The sequence below is a fragment of the Nuphar pumila genome, chromosome 9 (assembly GCF_984573655.1).
Source record: "Nuphar pumila chromosome 9, dmNupPumi1.hap1.1, whole genome shotgun sequence".
NCBI lineage: Eukaryota > Viridiplantae > Streptophyta > Magnoliopsida > Nymphaeales > Nymphaeaceae > Nuphar > Nuphar pumila.
This window is the reverse complement of record NC_143257.1, coordinates 123,411,940-123,439,006: the sequence shown is the minus strand read 5'-3', so window position 1 is coordinate 123,439,006 and position 27,067 is coordinate 123,411,940. Positions and strand designations below refer to the sequence as shown.

General features: G+C 37.7%; 1 protein-coding gene across 4 annotated transcripts; it reads left to right on the top strand.

Moving 5' to 3' along the window:
- The first annotated feature begins 459 nt into the window (after positions 1-459).
- Positions 460-12,593, top strand: LOC149829235 (uncharacterized). Of its 4 annotated transcripts, XR_016434418.1 has the most exons (4): positions 625-762; positions 1,478-1,924; positions 2,084-3,941; positions 12,139-12,593. XR_016434418.1 is itself a non-coding variant. In XM_090017992.1 (3 exons), the coding sequence occupies exons 2-3, from the start codon at positions 1,673-1,675 to the stop codon at positions 3,548-3,550; spliced, it is 1,719 nt and encodes a 572-aa protein (XP_089874118.1). In that variant the 5' UTR covers positions 625-762; positions 1,478-1,672; the 3' UTR covers positions 3,551-4,041. The 4 variants fall into 4 exon arrangements, 2 of the variants coding, with proteins under 2 accessions (XP_089874117.1, XP_089874118.1); XR_016434417.1 differs by having other exon boundaries at positions 460-1,924; XM_090017992.1 differs by lacking the exon at positions 12,139-12,593 and having other exon boundaries at positions 2,084-4,041.
- Positions 12,594-27,067: the final 14,474 nt, after the last annotated feature.

Here is a 27,067-nt window from a genome sequence, read left to right as displayed (position 1 = left end):
TAACTTTTTTGTAGCAATCATCAACCCATCCTTTTTATTGAAAAGCTTTATCTTCATGTTCAGAAATCTCATCGTCAATACAACAAACAACAATGGTGGTGGCAATGATGACGTTAATGGTGTTCACAAAAAAATAATTATGAAGATACACAACTATGAATGAAGGCAATTGGTTGCTCTAATAAAAAACGATTAAGGAGAATGAATCCACAAATGAAACCCTCAAAAAACCAATCGGTTTTAGAAGCGAAGAAGGGAAGGTCTAATAGCGCATACATTCTCATCGAGGGTGACACAAAGACCAGCTTTTGTTTTCGAGTCTTTGTCCTGGAGCTCATAAATCGGTCTGACTTCTCAGAGATCTTCTGCTTCATCCTCCCCATCTCCGATTCAAGCTTCAAATTAAAGATTAGGTCAAAAAATTAAAGAGCAAAATCCCAATTTTCATGAAAAAAAGAGTCGGGTAAGAGTGGGGTACGCCCGTCGCTGCATAGGGCAAAAGAGGGTCTAATATGAAATTTTATAAACCATACCCGGCTCCATATACTAATTGGACCCTTTCAGTTCCACCTGGATTTTAATCGGACCTCCTTTATCACCAAACTTTGGTATGGGACCAAATTCGATCCATTGATACTTCACTTTTCCCACACGCCCGACCACCGCGCGGCCCCTTCTCCCACTCGCCCTCTTCTCTCAAACCCTGGACGAGCCTTCCTTCGGCAACCGCACTCTCCGGCGACTACTCTTCGGCAACCAGCGGTACTCTCTCTCTCTCTATCTCTCTCCCCCTTGCCTTAAGATTGTGCAGAAAATCCATTCTTTTCGTACTATTCGATTTTCAAAGAAACCCCTTTTTCTATTCGATTTCTGGAAATTCTGGGTTTTGATGCCTCATTTTGCTTCTTCTAGGCTTTTCTTGGTTTTTTTTTTTTCAATTCTTCGTAGATCGGTTCTAGTGATAGCGGCAGAATTACCAATGAGATTTGTTGGCTGTATTTGTTACTTGTGCGTCCATGATGAGATTCGGTTATGCCTGCCAAATGTTTCAGTAAATGCCTAAAAGCATAATTTTAGTTTATCTTCTTTCGTCCTCTTTCTATGTTGTTTGGATCCTTGGTTATTAGTGGACTTGGACTTTGTTGCTTTGGCTTTCTGGAAAAAGGAAAAACTCTGGTTTTGTTTTTTCTTGGACACGGAGACTCATCGTTGCATTTGGTTTCAGTGAAATTGTTTGTGAATTTGGGTTCCTGGTGGTGGAGGAAAATCAGTAGTCAGAGATAGTTTGATCAGAAATTTTGGGTACTGACTGATTTTTTGGGGGTTTTCGGGGAGGTTGTATATCCGGTTGATTGTGACCTATATTCATGAGATATGGTCTCTCTCTCTCTTGGGGGTTTGATTTTTTTCCTCTTGTTTTTTTGGGGTTTGAATTTTTTGCCCCTTTGGTCTGAATCTTTGCTCCTTGTTAATGCAGGGCTCTCACCGGGAGAGGAAGAGAAGGCCCTGTTCCTCCACTAGTCCACCCCCTGTGCAAATCCTAGATCCTCCGTTGCATAGACACGCCCATTGGGGGAGAAGGTACAGGCGGAGGGGATGTCATGACGATGGTGATGCTGTCTTCCTCTTATTCAGCAACTAAGGTAAAAGTTGGTGGATTGGGCAATGATCGATGGCCAGACATCTACCTCCACAAACTGCCACAACTACCCTCTTCAATGTATTTTGGCGGAAAGTACACAGACCTCCAAACCTCTCAGGCCCTTTCGACCAATTCCGAGCTCTCTCTGTATCAGTAGCAGGGGGAGGAAGTGGCGAAGGCGAAGAACCCATCAACCGGCAGCCTGATGATGTAAACCTCGCCATTGGCAACTCAGCCATCACGAAGCAATCCCATCACATCTTCATGGATAGCGCAGACAAGGTATCCCGATCTTTACAAACTGTACCCAGTTGTGTAAAGTTCCTCCTTTCTGCGTTCTTCCCTGACCTTCTATTGAGCTCCCAATTGGTGCACGAGATCTTGTAAAGCAAGTGCAATGCCCTTCTCCCCTTTTGATTCTTTCATTGCGCTTGTCTGCAGGATGGCTTCAAGCATGATGAGAGAATGCTCAGCGATACTTTTAATGCTTTGGTGAAGGCCAAGAAATGGACGGAAGTCCGCGAGCTTCTTTCCAATTTCAAAGATGGCTGCAGGCCAGAGCCTTCTGTTTTTGAACGCTTCGTCGCTGAACTTTGCAGGCGTGGTAGGGCTTCTGAAGCCCTCGATTTTTTTCATGAGATGAAAACGCTTGGTCTCCAACCCACTTTGCGAATTTGGAATTACATTTTGATGGGTTCTCTTAGAATGGGGAGGACTGATCAAGTGTGGCAGGTATACGGGGAGATGATGGAATCCGGTGTTGCAGGCGATGTGAACACTTTTGACTTTCTTATTCAGGCCTTCTGCAAGGAGAACAGATTGTATGAAGCTTATGATCTGCTTCATGAAGTCCTGAGTACTGGTGGGGACGTTCCTGATGTTGTTACTTTCACCAAATTGATTGCTGGGTTTTGCAGGGAGGGTGATTATGGTAAAGTGTCCCAACTTCTTCACCTCATGATTGGGAAGAACTGTATGCCTGACCTAGTCACCTATCAGGAGATCATATATTGGCTCTGTAGGAAGCAAAAGGCTGCTGAAGGACTTCGTATATTTCATGAACTGATTGAAAGGGGCTACAGTCCTGGTGTCTTTACTTACACAACTGCAATAGATGGGCTTTGCAGGATACAGAGAGTGAGTGAGGCTACAAGGCTTTGGAACCAAATGCTGAGGCAGAAACTAGTTCCCGATGTGTACGCATACAACGTGCTTATGGATGGATACTGTAAATTGGGAAGAATGTTAAAGGCCAGGAAGTTGTATATGGAGATGTGCAAAAAAGGATGTAAACCAAATACCAAGACATTCAGTATGTTAATTGGTGGGTACTGTTTACAAGGAAAGATATTCCAGGCTACCAAGCTGTTCAAAGAGATGCTAGTAAAGGGTGTAAAACGTGATGTTATCACGTACAATATCCTAATACAGGCTTTCTGCAAAGAAGGGGATGTGAGTAAGGCTATTAAGCTTTATCATGAGTTGCTTGAGTCAGGTTTGCAGCCAATTGCTTGCTCTTATACCCATCTAGTTCAAACATTATCTAGTGAAGGGAAAATGTCTGAAGCTGTAGAGATTTTTAGCAATATGCTAGCGAGGGGTTTGTGTCCTTTGAAATGTGCTTATGATTATATGATTGATGGCTATTGCAGAGTGGGGAACTTGATTGAGGCAGTGGGGACGTTTGTGAAAATGATAGAAAGTGAACTGAAACCTCAAAAATATACCTTCAATAGACTGATCCTATCCCTTTGTGCAGAAGGCCGGCCAAATGATGCTTTGTTGGTCTTGGATGCTATGTTACAGATGGGCTACAAACCCCGTCGATCTGTTACTTGCAGTCTTGTCTACAGTTTCTGCAAAGACAACATTGAAAATTCTATGAAGTGTTTGAATGAGATCATTTGAGCATGTTTATCAGAGGCACCTGGTGTGAGCTGAAAACCACTGGTTGAAAGGCTTACATTGGAAGAAGTTGACCAAAAGCTTTCCGAAAGTTGGGAAAACTTTGGCGAAGCATGTTTCCTGTTCATAGGATTTGCAATTCCAATTGGTGGGAAGTACGAATCTAGTGTGAGGGAAATGTGTCTTAGTTTGAATCATGTTTCTAGTTTCTGGGCACACAATTCTCGAGCTGAAGGATTTCAAGAGTTTGACACTTGGGGTGTGCATCTTTTGCCACAAGGCCGAAGCAGCAGGTTTCCCGGTGGTGAGGAGGGCAGTCAAGGGGCTTTAACCGCTTGGGTGTGGGCCGTATAGCAGGGCATCATACTCTCGCGAGCTCCACCACCAGAACCAGGTTTTCCCCTCGTTATATAAATTTTTTTTTTCAAAGTTCCTTGTTCTTTGATTTTGTTGGATTTTTTTTTGAATGAAATGAATTCAAGGGTTTACTAACATAATTGGTCCCTCATAGTCCTTTATCATTTTGCACTTCTTGAATCATCTTGGGTAGGGTTATTGCTTGTGCTTCTTTGCTACGTCATTTCTTATGAGGTACTTTTGGTCGTTGATGGTTTGGTGTCTTTTACTGCTGATAGTTTCCCTTTTGGTTTTACAGTAGTTATTATCTTCTTGAAAGAGGTGGTGCGCCACATTTTTTAATGTTACTAAGCTTCATTCTGGTGTTATGGTTGGCTTTTATTGAGATTATAAGTCCATTTTGGTTTCATAGTTCTTGAAGTTTCAACTTTCAACATTAAAACATTTAGGGTGCGTTTGATTGCCGTGGATCTTCTTAGCAAGGTTTTAAAACCCAGTGACTCGGGACTCAACTCGTTCTTTATTGACTCGTGACTCGGCGGGTCAACTCGGTGACTCGGCGGGTCAACTCGGTGACTCGGACCGGGTTTTGTTAACTTTTGATTTTAAAAGAAAGACAATATATAAATTGTCATTTAAACATATAAAAGTTTGTAGAATGACTTAATTACTAGTTTAATTGATTACTAAGTAAAATAACATCAAGTAAAACTGCTCTTAATTCAAATCTCACATTTACTAAAGAAACTACACAAGCATGAACAAGTCTTTCAAATTTTCTTACAAATAATCTTTAGCCGTTGGTGGCAATATCTGCAAATTGAAGACTTATTCCCAGATAAATGAAAAGCCAAAATGAATATTTATTTATGACAATTAAGAATCATAATCACATTACTTAGCAAAAAACTTGTCAATAAAATCTGCAAAGTGGATTGTTTGTATTATAAGTGGTACCATCGTGAGATCGACGACTTAGAGAAGAAAACTATGACAGGAAACATAGAGTGAGGGAACTTAGATAGTTTTGGCATTTGTTACAGATGATTTGAAAATCAGAGATAGTGACAAAAGATGAATGCTTCCAAAACGTCACTTGCATTGTGACTGAATTTGTCAGCAACTTACTGTTAAAGATCAATCAGAAGCCAATTTGTTGAGGACTACCTCATTTTTGAGAAATCATTTTTTGGTGTGGAATCACATATAAAACACATTTTCACTGCAATCAGGTGTTCTATCTTTTATGGTGAATGTAACCGAACGTGACCTTTTTTTACATGCTTTATTAGAACAAAGGTATTGCACACTAATCATTGTGTAGCAGCATGGCAGTTGGAAAAAATTGCCCATAGACTGTTACTAATTTTGTGATTTTATATTAAGTTGGTAAGCCTATTGTTATTATGCTATTTGTTCTTTGAAAAATGAACACTTACAGGTTGTTAAATGTTATCAATGTACAGTAAGGTAGCTGACATTTACTAAAGAAACTACACAAGCAGGAACAAGTCTTTCAAATTTTCTTAAAGACGAAAGTGCCCAGAACTCGCCCGAGTCAGGCAGAGTCAGCAGCCGAGTCTTCGCAAACCGAGTTTGCCTTGCCGGGTTGACTCGCTGGAGGGCCGAGCCGAGCCAAGTCAGCCGAGTTGACTCAGCGAGTTTTAAAACCTTGCTTCTTAGAGATCCACTGACACGTGCATCAAGGCGTGAGGCCTTCATTTAAACAGAGGATGAGATCCTCATTTTAGGCCAAATCCTTTTCATATCCACGGATTTAAAGTCCGAATGGAACGTTGGACTAGAAACACACAAAAGCATGAGGGGGGTTGTTGAAAGAATTATTAGTCATAATCAGAGGGCTATCCAAAAAGGTAAACATATTCAGGATAGTATCCTCCTCGCCCATGAGATAGTGGATCGATGGCAACGAGCAAGAAGCAGAGCGCCATGTTTAAGACGAAACTCATCACAGCCTACGGTCGAGTAGAGTGGTTGTTCCTCTTGGAGTCTCTTGAGTGCTTTGGTTTTCCCAAACCAGTGGCAGAGCCAAAAATCTAAACTAGGGTGGTTACAGACACGAAAAAAGGACACTATACTAATTGCTATAAAAACAAACGAAACTTCTAATATTCTAAGCAAAACAAAAAAATCATTATTCATGGATTCATGCCTAATGATAATTGAAAAAAATATAGACAAACCAAAAAACACAACTAAACATTTATGCCATTAAAAAAACACAAATTACAAATCCTAACAAACATCATTCGCATATATTAATTAAAAAAATAAAACCCCTAAATTCTTACCAAAATCAAGTGTGCATTCAAGGAATCATGCTTAATGTTGATTAAAAAAACACAAAAAATACCTAAAAATCTTAATTAAATATTCATGTCCGTTGAAAAAATCCAAATCAATACCCTAAATCTTAAAAAAATCATTGATTTATCTTAATTAAAAAAATCTTTAGTATTCTAAAAAACCAAGCATTCATTATTCATGGAGTCATGCCTATTGCTAATTGAAAAAAAAACCACAAAAACCCTACTTAAACATTAAATAAAAACCCTAAATCCTAACAATCATCATATATTATGCTAACTGGAAAAAAAATCATATTACACATTCATTCATGAAAATTATTAATTTTCATTGACAGACAAATCTACAAGAGTTTTAAGCGTCTACGTTTTTTTTTTCAACTTCACAAGATACTGAAATGAAATGGGGATCTTCGAAACACGTGCTTTGATTAACAAGAGCAAGTGTCAAGAATGACACTAAAGCATAACCCTTAAAAAGGGTATAACTGGAAACAAAATAAAAATAAAAATGTATTCTTTATTGATATGAAAAACCAATTGCTTAAGAAGCATTGGGGTAAAATACAAGAGGGGCTGCACCCCTTTATATACACAGCTGAAAGAGGACTCAATAGAGCTGTTGGGCACAGTCCAACAGCTCTATTTAGAGCTGTTGGAATGTGTCAGTCCAACAGCTCTATTAAGAGCTGTTGGACTGTGTCAGTCCAACAACTCTATTGCTAGTCAAGTCTGGACAGGACTTGACTAGCAACAGTCATTCTAGTTCAAACTGAACTAGATGACATAAAGACAAAAAAATAAAAATAAAGGAAAAAAATACAGAAAAGAAAGAAATTAAAAATGTATTTATATATATATATAATAATATAATATTATTATATATACATATATGTACAGTTTTACATTTTAACACTCCCCCTCAAACTTACGGTACAATGAGCGAAAGTTTGTCTAAGAGAAAGTGAAATCGGGGAGCAGCGAGAGGCTTTGTAAAGAAGTCTGCTAACTGATATTCTGAAGTGACATATGGCAGATCAATTATCCCGTGTAGATATTCCTCTCTGACGTAGTGACAATCCATTTCGATGTGTTTGGTGCGTTCGTGGAATGTTCTGTTACTGGCAATGTAGATCGCACTTTTGTTGTCACAACACATTTGTGAAGCCTTTGTTGCTTCAACTCCCATGTCAGCAAGCAGTCGTCGGAGCCAAACTACTTCCATGGTCGTGGTTGCCATGGCTCTGTATTCAGCTTCGGTGGATGAGAGAGATACCTTCTGCTGCTTTTTACACCTCCACGAGATTAATGATTCCCCTAAAAAGACACAAAAGCCAGTGGTTGAGTGTTTGTTATTGGGATCACCTCCCCAATCAGCATCAGTATATGCAATTAAATCAAGAGAAGAGGAGGAAGATAAGAAAAGTCCTCGTGAAAGAGAGGACTTGATGTATCTGATAATACGCATGACTGCTCCCATATGAACAGAAGTAGGAGCATGTTGAAATTGACTTGCTGTATGAACAACATGTGCTATATCTGGTCTGGTAATGGATAGATAGGAAAGTGCCCCGACAAGCTGTCTGTAAGGAGTAGGGTCTGTAAGAAGTTCTCCATCATCAATCTTCATTTTAACATTAACAACTTCTGGAGTGTCAACTTTCTTATCATCAGTAATACCAGACCTGAAAACAATATCAAAAGCAAATTTAGTCTGAGATAATAAATATCCTCTAGGAGAATAAGCAACTTCAATGCCTAAAAAATATCTCAACAAGCCCAAATCAGTCATTTCAAAATGAGATTTAAGAAGTGTTTTGATTGTTTTAACTCCATGTTTATCGCTTCCGGTGATGATCATATCATCCACATAGAGAAGAAGCACAATGATCCCTGCATCAGAATTCTTAATAAATAAAGCAGTGTCAGTTAAACAGAATTGAAAACCAATATCAATCATAACACGACTAAACCTATCATACCATGCTTTTGGTGCTTGTTTAAGTCCATAAAGAGCTTTTTCTAAGCGAAGGACTTTACCCTTAGGAATACTTAGACCAGGAGGGGGTTCCATATATACTTCTTCAACTAGCTTTCCATTTAAAAAAGCATTTTTGACATCCATTTGAAAAATAGACCATTTTTTGATAGAAGCTAAGGCAATTAAGGTTCGGACAGTAGTCATACGAGCCACCGGAGCAAAGGTTTCTTCATAATCAATCCCATATTCTTGGGCATAACCTTTGGCTACTAAACGGGCTTTATATCTTTCAAGAGTACCATCACTCTTGGTTTTAATTTTATAAACCCATCGACATCCTATAGTTTTCTTCCCTGGAGGAAGATCTTGAATATTCCATGTAGAAGCCTTTTCAAGTGCATCTAATTCAGCTTTCATGGCTTCTATCCATTTGATATCATTTTTTGCTTGAAAATATGTGGATGGTTCTTCATATGAGTGAATTAATGCAATAACTGCCCTATATGTGGGTGAGAAAGACTCGTATGATACAAACTTTTCTGGAGGCCTCGAGATTCGGGATGATTGTCTAGTTGGAATGTTAGAATATTTCTCAAGTGCACATGGAGTATTAGACTCTTGTCGCCTGGAATATTGAATACTAGTATCTCTATGAACTTCTTCATTTTCAACATTAAGATCAATAATTCTTTGATCATCATCAAAGTTACAATCAAGGTCATATTCATCAGATGTTGATGTTAGATCTAGCAAAAAGGAGTACTCAGTGACGTCTTTTAATTTTCTAAAATCAAAGAAGCTCTCCTTTTCAAGAAAGGAAACATTTCTAGACACATATAGTTTATTATTTTTGAAGTCAAAACATCTATAACCTTTCTGGTTTTCAGCATATCCTAAAAAGGCACAGGGAATCGCACGAGGGGAAAGTTTATCATTTTTGTCAGTAAATATGAAACATTTGCACCCAAATATTCTTAATCTAGAGTAGTCTGGAGAAATGTTCATTAGTTTTTCAATGGGAGTGATATTTTGTAACGAAGAAGATGACATCCTATTAATGAGATAGGTGGCAGTTAAGGCAACTTCTGCCCAAAAGTCTTTAGGGACTTGATTTGCTATTAATAAAGTTCTAGTGGTTTCTATAATATGACGATGTTTTCGTTCTGCCAGTCCATTTTGTTGAGGTGTATAAGGACAAGATCTTTGATGTGTGATGCCATGCAATTTAAGATAATTTTGAAAATCTGTGGATAAAAACTCTCCCCCTGAATCTGTGCGAAAAATAGTAATATCATTTTGAAATTTGTTTTTAACCATATTATGAAAAGTTTGAAAGTATGAAAATACTTCAGACTTATGTTTGAGAAAGTACATCCACGTATGTCGGGAGAAATCATCGACAAAAATAACATAGTAAACAAATCCTCCTTTAGAAATTACTGGTGCAGGACCCCAAACATCCGAGTGTATTAATTCAAGTGGTCTTGAAGAGAAAAAGGTTCTGTTCTGAAATGGTAATCTTTTCATTTTGCCGAGAATACAATCTTTACAATCAAATGATTCAGAGTTACAAAATTTTCCTAGATTTGAAAAATGTTGGATTTTGGCTATATGTGGGTGACCAAGTCTCTTATGCCACAGTTCCAACTCTATTTTTTGAATATTATAACAAAAAGCTTTCTTCGGCATTTCAAAAAAATCCATGTAATAGAGTCCTCCTTCTCTATGGCCTTCCCCAATCAGCTTGCCTGACTGGCGATCCTGTACCCAACAACCATGAGAAGAAAAAGAAATATTACACCCATAATCAGAAATTTGAGATACAGATAAAAGATTTAAATTTAATTTGGGAACATGTCTAATTTCTGGAATAAAAAATTTTTTTGTTTTATAAATTTTTTCAAAATTTCCTATTCCTTCTATTTCAAGAGAAGTCCCATCAGCAGTAAAGACCTTTGACACACTTGTTTTATTTTTAACACATTTGGATAGACTTTGATTATTTGGGGTCATATTAAAAGATGCACCAGAGTCAAGAAGCCAAGAAATTTTACCTAAATCAGAAAAAGATGAGGCTGCTGCGCCGGTTGAAGCTTCAGATGAGGAAGATGCACCTTTGATGAGAGGCTGAAGAATCTCCATTAGTTGGGCCAGGGAAACTGGTGCATCCTGATCTTTAGGCTCCGATCCAGCAATTGCAGCTCTTTTTTCTCTCAGCTCCTTAAGTTTGGGACATTGTGGCCTGTAGTGTCCCGGTTCATGACAGTGATGACAAATAACTTTCTTCTTATCATAGTCACCATTTTGTCGGTTAAAGTGAGGAGGCCTATATGATCGAACATGATTCCCTGGTCTAGACACGGCTAAAACGGAATCATCTTCAATTTTTAAAGAACCTTTCCGGAGACGATTTTCTTCCATTGTTAACTCTTCAATAGTTTCAACAATAGAAGGAATTTTTCCCCGGTGAAGTAGGGCCGATTTAGTGGTTTCAAATTCCGGCCTTAATCCAGTGATAAACTGGTAAAAATGTTCAGCATCGAGTTGTTTCTGACGAAGCTCGATGTCTTCGGCACAATGCCACTTTGGTTCTAAAAGGGAAAGTTCTTCCCAAAGTTCGGACAACCCATTGTAATATTCACGAATAGTTTTGTCTCCTTGTGTCATCATTCAAACTTTTTCTTGGAGGTTGCACACGTGTGCAATATCTTTAAGGGAATACATATTCTTAAGGTATTCCCATGCCTTATCGGCATGATCAAATTTGGCAAGACTTGAGCATTTTTTAATGTCAACGCTATTGATAAGCCATGACATTATCTTCGCATGAGATATTCTCCATTCTTTCCATTTCTTCTCGTATGAGGCAATAGCCTTGATTTTTTCTTCTTCCGATAGAGGGACCTCTTTATCTCCCTCCTTTTTAGTAATAGATAGCTTAGGTTCCGAATCAGAACCATCCACAATCCCCCATAAGCCTTTTCCCCATATATGGTGCTTCATGATTGAAGCCCATGTTACATAGTTCGTATCGCTTAGTTTCATAGGCATGATGGTGACTTTATCATTGTCATCCATCGATTACAAGGAGAGAAAGAATAGGGATAGAAGAGAAACAAGAAGGAAAATGAGAAAGAAAGAAAAAAAAAACAATACAACAAGATGTGAAATCTTCTCCAATGAAGTGATAAAACACTTCTCTTCAAGTGGCGAACACTTTTGCAAACGGGCACGGAAACCGAGGCAGCTTTTCCTCAAGATTTAGTACTTCCGCGGCTCTGATACCATGAAATGAAATGGGGATCTTCGAAACACGTGCTTTGATTAACAAGAGCAAGTGTCAAGAATGACACTAAAGCATAACCCTTAAAAAGGGTATAACTGGAAACAAAATAAAAATAAAAATGTATTCTTTATTGATATGAAAAACCAATTGCTTAAGAAGCATTGGGGTAAAATACAAGAGGGGCTGCACCCCTTTATATACACAGCTGAAAGAGGACTCAATAGAGCTGTTGGGCACAGTCCAACAGCTCTATTTAGAGCTGTTGGAATGTGTCAGTCCAACAGCTCTATTAAGAGCTGTTGGACTGTGTCAGTCCAACAGCTCTATTGCTAGTCAAGTCTGGACAGGACTTGACTAGCAACAGTCATTCTAGTTCAAACTGAACTAGATGACATAAAGACAAAAAAATAAAAATAAAGGAAAAAAAATACAGAAAAGAAAGAAATTAAAAATGTATTTATATATATAATAATATAATATTATTATATATACATATATGTACAGTTTTACATTTTAACAGATACTAGTGTTTTCTATCTCAAGTATGAGTTCATAAACTTACAAAAAAGGAAAAAAAATCTTCATTACATTGATGGCGTCATCCACAAGTATGAATTCTTATACACTTTCAATCTTGCAGAGAAATAAGTAGAAGTGATAAAGGGCTGGGATGAACATCCAAGTGGGTTGCCCATGGGAATGGCTAGAGACATGGTGATTGGTGGAAATGCATCAATGGAAGGTAGAAGACAGCCACGGATGGATGGACCACACTTCCAAGTGGGCCAAAGCCTAAATAAGGAATCTGTTCACACTTAAAGAAAAAAAGAATCGCAAGAATGAAACATAAAACGTGAGTTAGTTCAAGAACTTGCCGACGAAAGATAGACAATCTCCTCCAACCCCGATCCACAGAGCCTTGATGAGCCAACAAACCAACATTGTAATTTTTGGTTGTCAGCCAGAAACTTGTGCCAGAAAAGTTGCTTGAGGAAGAAAAAGAGAAAGAGAACTGGAAAAAAATGGAAACTAAAAGTAAATGTAACAAATCTGCTTCGAGTGATAAAAGGTTGAACAGAATTTGAGAATTTTTGATCATGCTCGGTTTCCCAACTGGATCCCCTAAAAGATTGAGAATTTCTTCAATCAATATCATTTGGATTTTGGAATACTCAGATGTGGCAAGAAAAGAAAAAAATGGAAAGTAATGTAGTTTTTTTCCCGAGTGTATCGTGATTTATCATGATACCTTGTTTTTGCGTAGTTTTTAGGAAATAGGTTGCCAACTGAGCAGCGATATACCAACGGGTCTCCACTTGTCTGTTAGGAGCAGCTGGTGCACGTCACCTTGTGTTGGGACGTTGCAGGTTCAAAACCCAATGGTATAATTGTGTAACTGGTAGGGGTCTGCCTGAAACCCCAGCTTGCCTTTCAAAAAGAAAAACTGAGCAGCGATATATTTGTTTTTTTTTTGTGTGTGTGTGTGTGTGTGTGTGTGTGAGAGAGAGAGAGAGAGAGAGAGAGAGAGAGAGAGTTCATGGGGAAGAGGAAGTCGGGGGGGGGGGGAGTTTATACGCATGGGTCGGCTCCCAGGGTGCGCACTGCCCACCCCCTCAGTTGGGATTGTTGGGTCAGGGTGGGCACATGCCCACCCTGGCCCCTATGTGGCTCCGCCACTGGCTGAGTCTGAGCTGTACAATTTTTTTTTGAAAGGCAAGCTGGGGTTAGGCAGACCCCCCACCAGTTACACAACATACCATTGGGTTTTGAACTTCCAACCTCCCAACACATGGCGACGTGCTCTAACAGCTTTTACCAAACAAGTGGAGCCCCTATGGTAGCTGTACAAATTGCTTGGCGAGCGGAGTTTGAACATGCCATGTTTGGTTTGTTTGGCTCGTTTACCAGCCCTAGCAGGCGGAGGGGACATTATGACGATAGTGATGCCGTCGTCCCCTTGTTCAGCAACTAAGCAAAGAGTTTGTGGGTTGCTCAATGATCCATGGCTAGCGCTCTACCTCCACAAGCTTCCACCACCCCCTCTTCAATATACTGTGGCAGAAGGTACACATACCTCTCAAACCCTTTTAACCAATTTGGAGATCTCTCACCCATCAGTAGGAGAGGGAGTTGGAGGATTCGACATAGACGAAGAACCTGTCAATCAGAAACCCGATGATGGAAACCCCACCATTGGCAACATAGCTGTTGCCAAGCAATCCCATCACACCTTCAACGCATGATTCACATTGTTCAATATACCTGAACAACCACTTGTTGCCTTTTTGAAAACCAACTTCTGTCAGAATTTACCACGGGTTTCATTTATGATAGGAAAAATAGGTCACTACAAGCAGAAAAAAATACCTTTTTTGTGATAAGTTCGATATTTGAATATATATATATATATATGCGTGTGTGATATTTGATGATCGTGATGATGACCTTGATACAGTGATGGGTACCGCACACAATGTATCCCGACCTTTATGAACTGTACCCAGTTGGGAGAATCCCTTCCTTTCTGGGTTCTCCCCTGTACTTCTATTGATCTCCCAATTGGTAAACGAGACCTTGAAAAGCAAGAGCAATGCTCTTCTCTCCTTTTTACTCTTTCGTTGTGCTTGCTTTCAGGATGATTTCAACAACGATGCTAGTAAATGATTTTGATGTTCACATGAGAATGGAAAATCCATAACCACACAAGGCGATAAGAGCAAAATATTGGCAATCACGCTAGGTGACATTTACATGAGAAGAGAAAATCGATATTCATGCAAGGCGATAGGAGTAAAGTATCGACAACCACACAGGGTGATAAGAACAGAAAATCGATAACCACACAAGAAGATTTACATGGTTCGGTCGTTAAGACCTACTTCCACCCACAGATTTACTCTCACTCTCTCTATGATTTCTTGAGAAAGGAGACGAGGGTTCATCATATTTTGATTTAAGTATCCCCATTATATGGCTGAAGTATCCCACGTTTTGTGAGTTTGGTATGATTTTCTTCACCAACAAGACTTTCTCCTAACAATTTCTTTCTACAGTTGCGAGATGTATCTTGACATACATAAGACTCATTGCCAATTACTATAGTTCTTTCACTATGTAAACATTGATTTCCATTGCTCTTAAGGAAACTGTTCACCTTATCGTTTTTTGTATAAGATGTTTCCTTCTTCTCCTTGGCTTCTTCTTTGGGTGGGATTGTACTGGGATCCACACAATTTGCACTAGAACCCACCATAGCAACCACACATCCTGGTTCTCTAACAGCCTCCCTCGAATTCAATGTTCTTGACTAAACATTGAACTTACTGCACATGATTTTGAACATGTCTGTATACAAAGCTTTGGTGAGGCCTTCAACTAGTTGATTCTTAGATGATATATATTTGACTTGGACACCTTGTCTCAAATCTCAAATAGAGTGAATTCAATATGTTTGCTTCTATTATGGTGTACAATATTAGCAAAGAGATAAGAGGCCCCTAAATTGTCACACTCAGTGTTGCGAAAAGTGTTGAGGCGTAGCGAGGCGCTCCACCAAAAACCGAGGCGAGGCGTAAAGCGTAAGCCTCAATTTTTTTTGAAAACTTTTAAAAAATAAAAAAATCTAAAATTACAAATAAATAAAGAAATGCTTTATTGATGAAATAACAACCAATAAGAAATAGAAAATCTCAAATAAGTACTAAAAAAGATGAGATTAACATATAAAAGTAACTAAAAACTGATTATATAATTGAAAAATATATGAGATTAACAAAAAAAAGTTAAAATATACTAACATACTTATTACATAACTGGAAAATATATGAGATTAACCTACAAAAGTTAAAATATATGAGATTATTCTACAAAATATGAGATTAACATATAAAAGTAACTAGAAAAATGATTACATAACTGGAACCAATAAAAGAAAAAATATACTAAGAAACCATTTACATAACTGGAAAATATATGATATTAACCAACAAAAGTTAAAATATATGAGATTATTCTAAAAAATATGAGATTAACATATAAAAGTAACTAAAAACCTGATTACATAACTGGAAAATATATGAGATTAACCAACAAAAGTTAAAATATACTAAGAAACTGATTACACAATTGAAATAACTGGAAAATATATGAGATTAACGTACAAAAGTTAAAATATATGAGATTATTCTAAAAAATATGAGATTAACATATAAAAGTAACTAAAAACTGATTACATAACTGGAAAATATATGAGATTAAGCAACAAAAGTTAAAATATACTAAGAAACTGATTACATAACTGAAATAACTGAAAAATATATGAGATTAACCTACAAAAGTTAAAATATATGAGATTATTCTAAAAAATATGAGATTAACATATAAAAGTAACTAAAAAACTGATTACATAACTGAAAAATATATGAGATTAACCAACAAAAGTTAAAATATATTAAGAAACTAATTACATGATTGAAATAACTGAAAAATATACGAGATTAACCAACAAAAGTTAAAATATAGTAATATTACTAAGAAACCTATGTCACATGAGTGCGGGTGCGGGGGATTTGTCACTTCCAAAAAACCCGGGTGCGGGGGTGCGGTAGGGGCAAAAATGTTATATATATATGCTTTCCTTCATTACCTAGTTTTGAAGACCTACGGGCTATGTCGCAGGGATTCGGTTAGCAGGGTGCCGCACCCGCGTCGACGCGACTCGACGCGGGTGCGGGTACGGCCAACCCGGTCCTGGGTGTGTTGACCGCACCTAGGGTCATTTCGGTCCATTTTTGTTTGGATTTTTTTTTTTAAAAAAATTGCCCTAGGAAATGGGTTGCGGAATTTAAAAAAAAAAATTCTGCTGACTGCTGCTTGCTGCTGCTCTCTTGTTTTATAAAGGGGCACTTGTGTCCACAACATCTGACGAGCTTTGTTGGCATCCCATGCTATTCCTGCCTCCAAACAATTAATTCACAGCGTTGGAAAACATACTGTTAACTTGGAAATGATGATCCATCTTCCTCAAAAATTAAAACCAAAAATTCAAGAGCCTTTTGAAGTCTTTATGCTTCAACCATCCAGATCCTTTTTCGTCAAGGATTTTCTCTCTCCACAATAAATGATAATGGTGGTGGTAGAGCCTTGGTGGCTATTAGTATTCACTTTTCTCCTGACGAGATGGGTGCTCTAGCCGTAGCCTTGTGAAGACCTCTCTTTTCCACATGTCAAATCCAATAAATTTCTTTTAGCTGTCATATGTGTGTAACTGTATATAAAATGAAATTTGAAGAACCCTAGGCAGTGGCGTCGTAGGCCTCGTGAAGACTCTCTCTCCAACAAACCACGTCAAACCTTTCACTTATATTTTTTTTCATGAAGACCAGGGAGTTTCAGACGTGATTGAATCATGACAGTCGGCAGAACACAGCAGGCTGGGTCGATCAGATTGCCAATCCTTTCGGTTCATCAATTTTGTCCCGTTGAGCTAAAGTACACAACAAGCAGAACGTGGGTAACAAGTCTTCAAACAAACACACCAGCAAAAAAAATTGAACCCCGACCTGCGCCCGGGGAACCCCCGACCCCCTTCTCTCTCTCTCTCTCTCTCTCTATATATATATATATATATATATATATATATATATATATATATATATATTTACATTTTTGCCCCTGCCGCACCCGGGTTTTTTGGAAGTGCCGAATCCCCGCACCCGCACCCATGTGACATAGTCTACGGGCTAAGCTACTGCAATATGAAGTTACCATTAGAGGTGAGGAGATGGCCCTGAATTCCAACAATCATGAGATACTTGTCACAGGAATAGCGTCAGGGCGAGGACGCATGAGTTTTCGAGGCGGACGTGGTCACGAAAGAGGTAACCAAGGAGGCCGTGGGTTACTTTCCACACCCAACATGTCACCTAACTCGTATCCAGGGAACCAATATTCTAGAAATATACCAACATGTTTTCAGTGTAATAAAAAATGGTACATTAAAGCAAATTGCTGGCATAATCCGCAAAACAAAGGCAAATTTAGTGGTGCTGGGCCTTTTACTAGAGGACAAGCAAGGGGCGGCCCTAAAGGTGATGAAAAGGAAAATGTGAAGAATCTCCTGATTTATGCTCTTTCAGAGTTGAGCTTCAAACAAATTGAGCAGGGGATTTGGTATATTGACTCCGGGGTTGCTGCACATGTGACAGGTGATGTTGATAAGATTTCGAAACCCATACCTTATCGTGGTAAATTTAGTATTAAAACTAGAGATGGTGCTCTTCACCCTATCTCTCATGTTGAAAATATTTCCCTTCCACTCCTCGACTTTTCATTACCTTTATCTGATGTTTATCATTCTCCTAGCATTGTTAAAAACATTGTTTCTGTTTCTTAACTTGTTGATGATACTAATTCTTCTGTCGAATTTACTTCTTCTTCTGTATGTGTCAAGGATCTTCTCACGAAGAAGACGCTCGTTGAAGGAGAACGACAGAGAAACATGTATGTCTTCAAGGAGTCTTTTTCAGATCGTGATGCATCACTCAATCCACAGCCAATTCGTCCAGTGTCATTCAAAAATTGTTTTAGTCTATCTCAACGTAATAAGCCAGAGATTTGGCATCGCCGTCTTGGTCATTGCAATAATTCATTTATTAAGAAGCTTGTGCCCAGAGGTCTTGTTCTGAAGTCCAGTTTGAATGTTGAGGCTGATTTTCATCTTTGTTCCAGTTGTCAATTATGTAAGAGTCATGTTCTTTCATTTCATTCAATAAATCAAAGAGCTTCTGTGTTTTTTGAAATTGTTTATTCTGATGTCTGGGGACCTGCCCCGCAACCTTCTTTATCGGGCAGTCGTTATTATGTTACCTTTATTGACAGTTACTCCAGGTACACCTAGATTTATTTTATGAAACATAAATATGAAGTTTTCAAACTTTTCTGCTCGTTCTGTGCTTTAGTTGATAATCAATTTTCAACTAAAATTCAATATTTTCATTGTGACGGTGGAGGAGAGTAGTTATCGAAGGAATTTACTGAATTCCTCCAAGATAATGGAATAGGTCGTCGAATATCTTGTCCACACACACCACAACAAAATGGTGTGACAGAAAGAAAACACCGGCACATTGTAGAAAGCGCACTGAGTATGTTACATGACACTCGTATTCCTTTAATTTTGTGGACGGAAGCTTTTCATTCAACTGTCTATGTCATAAATCGACTGCCAATGAAATTGCTAGCAGATCAATCTCCTTATTTTACACTCTTTGGGATTCATCTTGACTATAATGAGTTGCGTGTGTTTGGCTGTATATGCTATGCTCACATTGACAGTTCTCAACGTCATAAGTTTGAGAACAAGGCATGCTGGTGCAAGTTTGTTGGATATGCTGAACAATATAGAGGATATCGGTGCTATGACCCCACTACCAATTGCATTAGCGTTTCACGGAATGTCGTGTTTGACGAGACTCATACTACTGATTCAGGATGTACAGAGGGGCACAGTAAGGATGCTGAAAGTTATCAGTCATGGCTTGTTGCTGAGGTGTTTGATCAAATGGTGATGCATGACATACCCTCATGTCACACTCTATCTGCAGAACATCATAGTACAAATGTATACCCAGAAAAGGAAAGGTCGGCTAACACACAAGATATTACTATGCCAGTCGTTTCAGATGTTACAAAGTTTCAAGGGATTACTTATGTGCGGCACAACTAAGACAATGTTTAGCGACCGATTGTGCAACCCAGGAGGCCAGAGAGGATTCACCATCCTATTGAAAGATGGGTAAGTTATAACAACTTCTCTACATACTTACAACTGTTTATTTCTCAGATTGAAAAGCATGATGAACCTATCAGTTTTTCATAAGCATCCATGTCAATCAAAGGGGTTGAGGCCATGAATGAGGAAATGAAAGCTTTACATGAGTGTGGAACTTGGGAGATTGTTCCTAGACCATCAAACAAGAATGTTGTAGGATCTAAATGGATCTATAAAATCAAGTATAAACCCGATGTATCCATTGAATGCTATAAGGCGATGCTAGTAGCAAAAGGGTTCACTCAAGAATACGGGCAAGATTATGATGAAACTTTCAATCATGTGATTAAGATGGGAACCATTCAATTAGTTTTGTCCTTATTAAGACAGTATGGATGTACTTTAAGCCAACTTGATGTCAAAAATGCATTTTTGCATGGCAGTCTCAAAGAAGCGATTTATATGGAGCAACCCTCTGGTTATACAAAACATAGCCCAAACACACATGTTTGCAAGCTACGAAGAACTATTTATGGGCTAAAACAATCCTCTCACTCATGGTTTGATAGTTTTTCTGTTGAAGTCCAGAGACATGGGTTCGGTCGATCTCATCTTGATCATTCGCTCTTTATTTTTCGAGATCGTCAGGTACACACCTTGATTCTTATATATGTGGACGATATTATTCTTATTGGGAACTCTGATGAACACATCAAAGCTACCAAGATCTTTTTTGCTAAGTCGCCAGTTTAAGATGAAAGATTTGGAGGTTTTGCATTATTTCTTGGGGGTTGAGGTGAATAGACAAGGTTCATCCCTGTCACTAACCCAACACAAATATACTTTAGACCTATTGGACAAGGCAGGCATGAAAGATTGTAAACCACTATCCACTCCTAGTGTCCTCAATCATAAACGCGGTTCTCAGGATGGGGAAGTATATGAAGATTCCAAGCAATATCAGAGTCTTGTGGGTATGCTTCAATATCTCACATTTACTAGACCCGATATTGTATATGCAGTGAATCAAGCGTCTCAATTCATGCATGACCCACGAACAGAGCATATGAATGCTGTCAAGAGAATCCTTCGATATTTAAAAGGAACTCTTGGAGATGGTCTAGTTTATCATCAGTCCAAGTCCAAAGAGGAACAACATCGAATGTATGTATACACAGATGCAGATTGGGCTGGAGATCCAAATGACAGGTGGTCGATTTCTGGATATTGTGCCTTTCTTGATGGAAACTTGATAGCATGGAGTAGCAAGAAACGTGTTGTTGCACGATCTAGTACTGAAGCTGAGTATCGATCTATGGCGGCTGCTACAGCAGAGGCCACATGGCTGAGACATCTTTTGACTGAAGTCGGAGAATCTATTTTACCCACCAATCTCTTGTGTGATAATCAGAGTGCCATACAAATTGCCTTTAATCCTATTCACCATAGCCGCACAAAGCATATAAAGATTGATCAACATTTCATTCGACAAAAGATAGAAGATAAAAAAGTTGATCATGCTTATGTTCCTACGGCTGATCAAGTGGCAGATTTGTTCACTAAGGGTCTTACTAGTATGCGTTTTTGGTTCTTGAAGAACAAGTTGTCCATTGTACAAAACCATGCACAACTTGAGGGAGAGTATTGAGAATGAAGTCTAACGGGTTTGGTTCTAGACCCAAATGTTTTCTTTATGTGATATTTACAGGTTGATGTTATCGGATCTGGGTCGACAGACCCGATCCAGTTTGTACCTTATATAACTCTAAATATAGGGCATGATATCTCATAAGAGAATCGTGCCAGCCATTGAGGTCTCTCCTTCCCCTCTGCAGCTTATGAAAGACTCGTGCAGATATGTGACGAAACAAAGGTGCGTGACTTCTAATATATTCAACGCTAATGCCACTGATCTATAGTCACCTTCTCCCCAACATGAGCCTCTTTAGAACCTCCAAAAACCAACCTGTAAAGCCCACTTTCACTTGTTCCTTGGAGTAATACTTTGCCCTTGATGTGATCCTTCACAAAACAACACTGATGATGGAACTAAAAAATAACATTATTATCCTTAGTAAACCTCTGAACATAAAGCAAATTTCTAGTAATATCTGGAACATGCAAAATATCCTTTAACAAGTACTTTTAATTAATTAAGAACAGATGAACTAATATGTGAGATAAACAAACTTGAACTGAAAGATTGTTCATGTTATTGGTAATGTGATGTGTGGCACCCGTATCAGGGTACCAATTATCATCACCAAGGCTTATCGCAGCAGCAGACCCTTGTGTAGCTTGATATGTCTGAGGAGCCACAGGTTTATTTTAAGCAAAACTGGATAGTTGATTTCCCTATGGTCGAGTTTTCTACACAGCTGCCACATCACACGTGGCCGCCCCCTTTGATAGTTGCCATTGAACATGCCTCCTCCATTATTTCTTTCACCAAAGCCACAGTTTTTATTCTCATTTGGCTGTCTAGTGGCTACATTTGCCGAGGGACTAATTTGATAATTGCGTGAATCCAGATCATTCATATGAGCTTCTTGGATGAGGACTAGCCCGCAAAGCTCATTAAGAGAAATTGATTCTGAACGGGTCTCCATAGTGGTTCTAAATGTGCATTATACTAGTTGGGAAGACTTCTGAGAAGTTGCATTACTAAATCATCTTTATCGACTGGTTTGGAGGCCACAGCTAATTGGTGGGTTATAGATTTAGCTCTCTGCACATATTCATCTATAGATTTATTGCCTTTCTTATGGTCCTGCAATTGAGATTTTAATTGCAATATTCGGGACCTTGAATGGGCTGCATATGACAATTTGAGTGTAGATCAAACATCATGCGAGGTAGTCATACCTGACTATGAACCGATTCTGTCAACAATGACAGAATCCAACTGAGCAATAGTTGATCATATTTTTGCAATTCAATGTAATGCAGAATTGAGCTCAGTAGAACTATCAAGTAACATAGGAGGAGCAGACTTGCTCCCATCAACGTATCCCATCATATCATAGGCGAGAAACACGAGTTTGAACTGTGACTCTCACAATCTGTAATTTTCACCTGTGAGCTTAATAGCAAGTGGTGAAGGTTGCTTGGTACCTGAGGAGTATACAGACCCACAGACATGGTTTGATTTTGATTCACACCAGATGTTGAAGATGAAGAGGAACTGCTAGAAGCCATAATCACGATCCACTAGTTTATGGCTCTGATACCATAAACGCTTTTGATGTTCACATGATAATAGAAAATCAATAACCACACAAGGCAATAAAAGCAGAATATCGGCAACCAAGCTAGGCGATGTTCACACGAAAATAGAAAATCGATAACCACAAAGTGATAAGAGTAGAGTATTGGTGACCACACAAGACGATAAGAACATAAAATTGGTAGCCATACAAGAAGATTTGCATGGTTCAATTGTTAAGACTTACATCCACAGATGAACTCTCTCTCTATGGTTTCTTGCGAGAGAAGAGGAGGTCCATATATTTTATTTAACCCCATTACATGGTTGAAGTATCCTGTTTTATGAGATTGCTATGATTTTCTTCACCAACAGTCATTATGTAAACATTGATTTTCAACAGAGAGAATGATCAACAATGTATTTGATGTTTTAGTGAAGGCCAAGAAATGGATGGAAGCCCGTCAGGTTCTTTGAAGTTTCTAAGATGGCTGCAGACCGAAGCCTTTTATTTTTTAATGCTTTGTTCCAGGACTTGGCAGTCTTGGTAGGGTTTCTGAAGTCCTCCATTTGTTTCATGAGACATCCTCCGTCTTCATACACCTTTTAAATCTTATGATTCAGTTGTTTTGATCAAATCTGACCCTATAAATAGATTGAGCATGGTCCATTTAACAAGAAACAATTACACTAGGATCATATTTTTTCATCAAAGAAAAATATGATTTTTTAAAACCCAAAATTTCAAGTTGTCAATCGTTGATCTTTTTGGATTTTGGTGATTTAAATGGTTGATCTTCACTAAATTAAATGATGTAGATCACAAGTGCGGAGTCCGATTGATGAAAACAACTTGCATTACTGAAATCCCCTCAGGAAGGGGTATGAAGATATGGATGGCATAAGGGATGAGTGGAACCGAATTGGGTTTACGGGAACATGAAATCCGGTGTTGCAGGCGATGTGAACACTTTTTGCAAAATGATCTATTAAAAGCATTTTGCAGAATGATCTTCTAAAAGCATCAGCCCTTCATTTGCGTTTGCTTAAACTAAGAAAATGTGTGGAAGACTGCCAATGTTTGTGGTTTTCAGAGGTTCAGTGATAAAATGGCTTATTGTTACATAACCTATTTCGGTTTTAGTCATCTCCTATGTCATCCCCATCTTTGTGCTCCTCCTAAATCTTATGGTCCCAGTTGTTTTGATCAAATCTGGCCCTATGATGGATTTAAGAATATACCCTTAGATCGTATTTTTTCAATGAAAATTTGTGATTTTTTTAAATCACCAAATTTTGTGTTTTGTCAACCATTGTTGATCTTTGAATCGCCAAAAGATCCTACATACAAGTTGGATTTCGGCAATTTACATACAAGTCCTATTTCGGCAATTTTCACTAAATGAAAATTTTAGATCACCTTTTGAGTCCCATTTGCATCAATCAAATCCCAGGAGGGTATGAAGATGAGAGAAATTGGTAGCTGCTCACACGTTAGGTGCTAAATGATAATGCTAAATGGGTTTTTCTTCGATGTTTTTTTTTGCAGTTTTAACCCCATAAATATGTTGGGCATGATTGATTTAAGAGAAATCATCACTGGGATCAAGTGTTTTCGATAAAAAAAAATGATATTTGGAGCCTCAAAATTTTACAAAGTTTTTGGACTGTTGATTTTTCAAACCTTATAAAAATCGGAATGGAACGCTTATGGAGTTATCAATTTATAAATAAAAAAAAACTGAAAAACCCATTTATCACCTAACGTGTGAGCAGTCACTTTGATGATAGGGATGAGTGGAACCGATTTGGCTTGGACTCGCACTCACGACAAAATCTAACCGATTTTGACGGTTCGTCTACCAAACTAATTGTGATATCTTGGCTCTCATTTTTTTTGTCAGAGAAAGTTGAGTTAGGACCCCAACCATTTGGGGTTCGAACTTGCGACGTCCTTACACAAGGTGACGTGCATTAACTGCTCCTACTTGTTATCATCGCAAAATTTTAACTCTTTTTTTGCGAGTCAAACTGACCTTTGAAAAGTTTTTGGAAATAACTCGCCTCCGTTTTAAAATGCGGGAAAATTCCGTAGAATGGGACTCGCCTGTCGGTACGAGGTTCAACCGTTTCTGCCACCTTTAACAGGGGTAATTGAACCAAGGATCAATCTTATGCTCTACTCTATTCAACTTGTCTAAACCATATTCTAATTTCTAAATGCACATAGAATCAGGCATGTGCTATGAATTTTCAGAAAATGCACATTTCAAAAACATGATGTTTGCTTTGAATGATTGAAATATTTAGAATAGGTATCACATGGAAAATCGTGAATTGGGATTTGAAATATACTTCTGAGGGAAATAAAAATCAATTTTGAGGAATCCTTGACATTTGGTGAAAATCGATTCTGAGATACTTGGTTTCTCTGAATTCAAACTTTGAAATTGAAATTCTAACTTAGAAAATTTGAATTTGGAAACTTGGGAAATACTTGAAATATTCTTTGAAATTCAATGTTTTTGGGAAAATCGATTTTGCTATAAGACTTAGGAGATTTTGAGGAATTCAATTTCCTTGACTTAGAATTTGAATTGGAATTGGCAAATGCATGAAATGAATGAATATGGATTTGAGGAATTGAGAAATACTTTTTGTATTTTTGAGAAATGCAGTGCATTTTGAAGTTAGCCTAAGAGTGTAGGCTGAATGTGGCTAATGTGAAGATCATAAATCTAGGTATCATTCATATTCTGACTATGGCCATAAATACAAATTCCACCAAGTTTATAAACTTCATAGAAGCTAGTGCATGTGTCATTCGTGTAGACCATAGTGAGTTTGAATATCATGAATCATCATCCATCACACATTAACATTATTAAAAAAAATATATAAGCTATATGCAATGCAACCTAAGCTAAGAAGGAAATGTAAATTCTTATTCCAAAGTTTAATTACAAGTTACATCACTATTGAAATTTAAATACATGAAAAATAAAGTCTTCAATGTACCTGCAAAACTAGAAAACTTTGTTAATGAAAATATGTTGGCTTTTCTAGATTTATCCAACAATATCAGGAAATTGTTGGATTTTGCTAGATATAAGCCTTTTCCATGATTCCCTTAAATCAAAATTGATAAAATATGAAATAAAATTGAATAAATAAGGAAGATAAGATATGAAATTTCGAAATTGGGGTCAAAATGACCAAAATACCCCTAATAACAAGACTATGACATTGAAATTAGGGTTTTTAGAAAGATATTTGGTAAAATGCAAGTTTTGAAATTCAAATGCAAATAAACTAGGCTAAAATATGATATGACATACTTAAACACATGAAAATTAAGGTTAGGGATTTCGAAATTTAGGTCAAATAACCAAATTGCCCCTGATAGCAAGACTATGGCCTTGAAATCAGGGTTTTTAGAAATAGATTTTGGTAAAAACTTAGGTTTTATGCACTAAATGAAATCAAATGAGCACAAAATTAAACCTAAAGCATCCTAATATGATTATGAACATGATTAAACCCTAAAAATCTATGCTTATGCACGAAAATCCAACAATATCACAAAAACTGTGATTTTAGCAGTGTTTTTGGATCTTTCAGGAACCCGGTTTTGCAATTTGCTTAATTCAGCCATCAAATGGATTCCAAAATCCATAAAAATTGGTACCTGCACTTGTTATAACCCTAATGTCGAATTGGAATTATAAAAATAATTTTTTTTACATTAAATTAATCCGAAAATTGCATTAAACCCTAAAATATGCTATTTTTGACCTAATTCACCAACCAGTCTCAATCCAAGACCTGAACCAGGGGTCAAATCCCCATGGAAATTTATGAAATTTTACAGAGACTAACTAAGAAGAAAAACAGAGATTTCCCAAATTACAGATCGGAAAAATCATCTCCGGTTAGGGAGAAACCCTTCCGGCAATCTGAGTTAAAATATATCACTCTTAACAGGGATTAAAATAGCTATTCCAGATTGAAAATACAGACATAAATAGCAATCCTAAACAAAAATCTCTGAAATTTTAGTGGTGAACAGTAGACAGAAAAATAACAATACTCACTTTTTACAGATCTAGAATCAGATCTGTGGTTTGAGATTTATGACTAACACAAGTCTGATTAGGGTTTTGGTAAACCCTAACGAGTTTTAAATTTAAAAAAAGTTTCTCTAAAAGTGGAAAAATACTAAACAGTGATCAAAAAATCCGAAAATTTCACAGCAGACAGATCTACTCAATGTGAATCCATAGCACTTTACGGATCTAAAATCGGATATAAGATGAGAGAAATATCATAACAGCAAGTTACCTTCTTGATTTTAACCATGATTTTAAAGCTTTAAAAACCCGATTTGATGTCTGATTTTTTTGACAGGGTTCCCGAGATCCAAAACCTCTGATTTTTCTACAGTAACTCAATAACTCATGCATGCATCACATATAAAAAAATAAAAAATAAACAATGAGAACTTCAACCCAAAATAACATTATCTTTACTGTTCTAAACCTAAAACACACAAACATTTAAGAAACTTGAAAAACCATGCATTAACTAATGTAA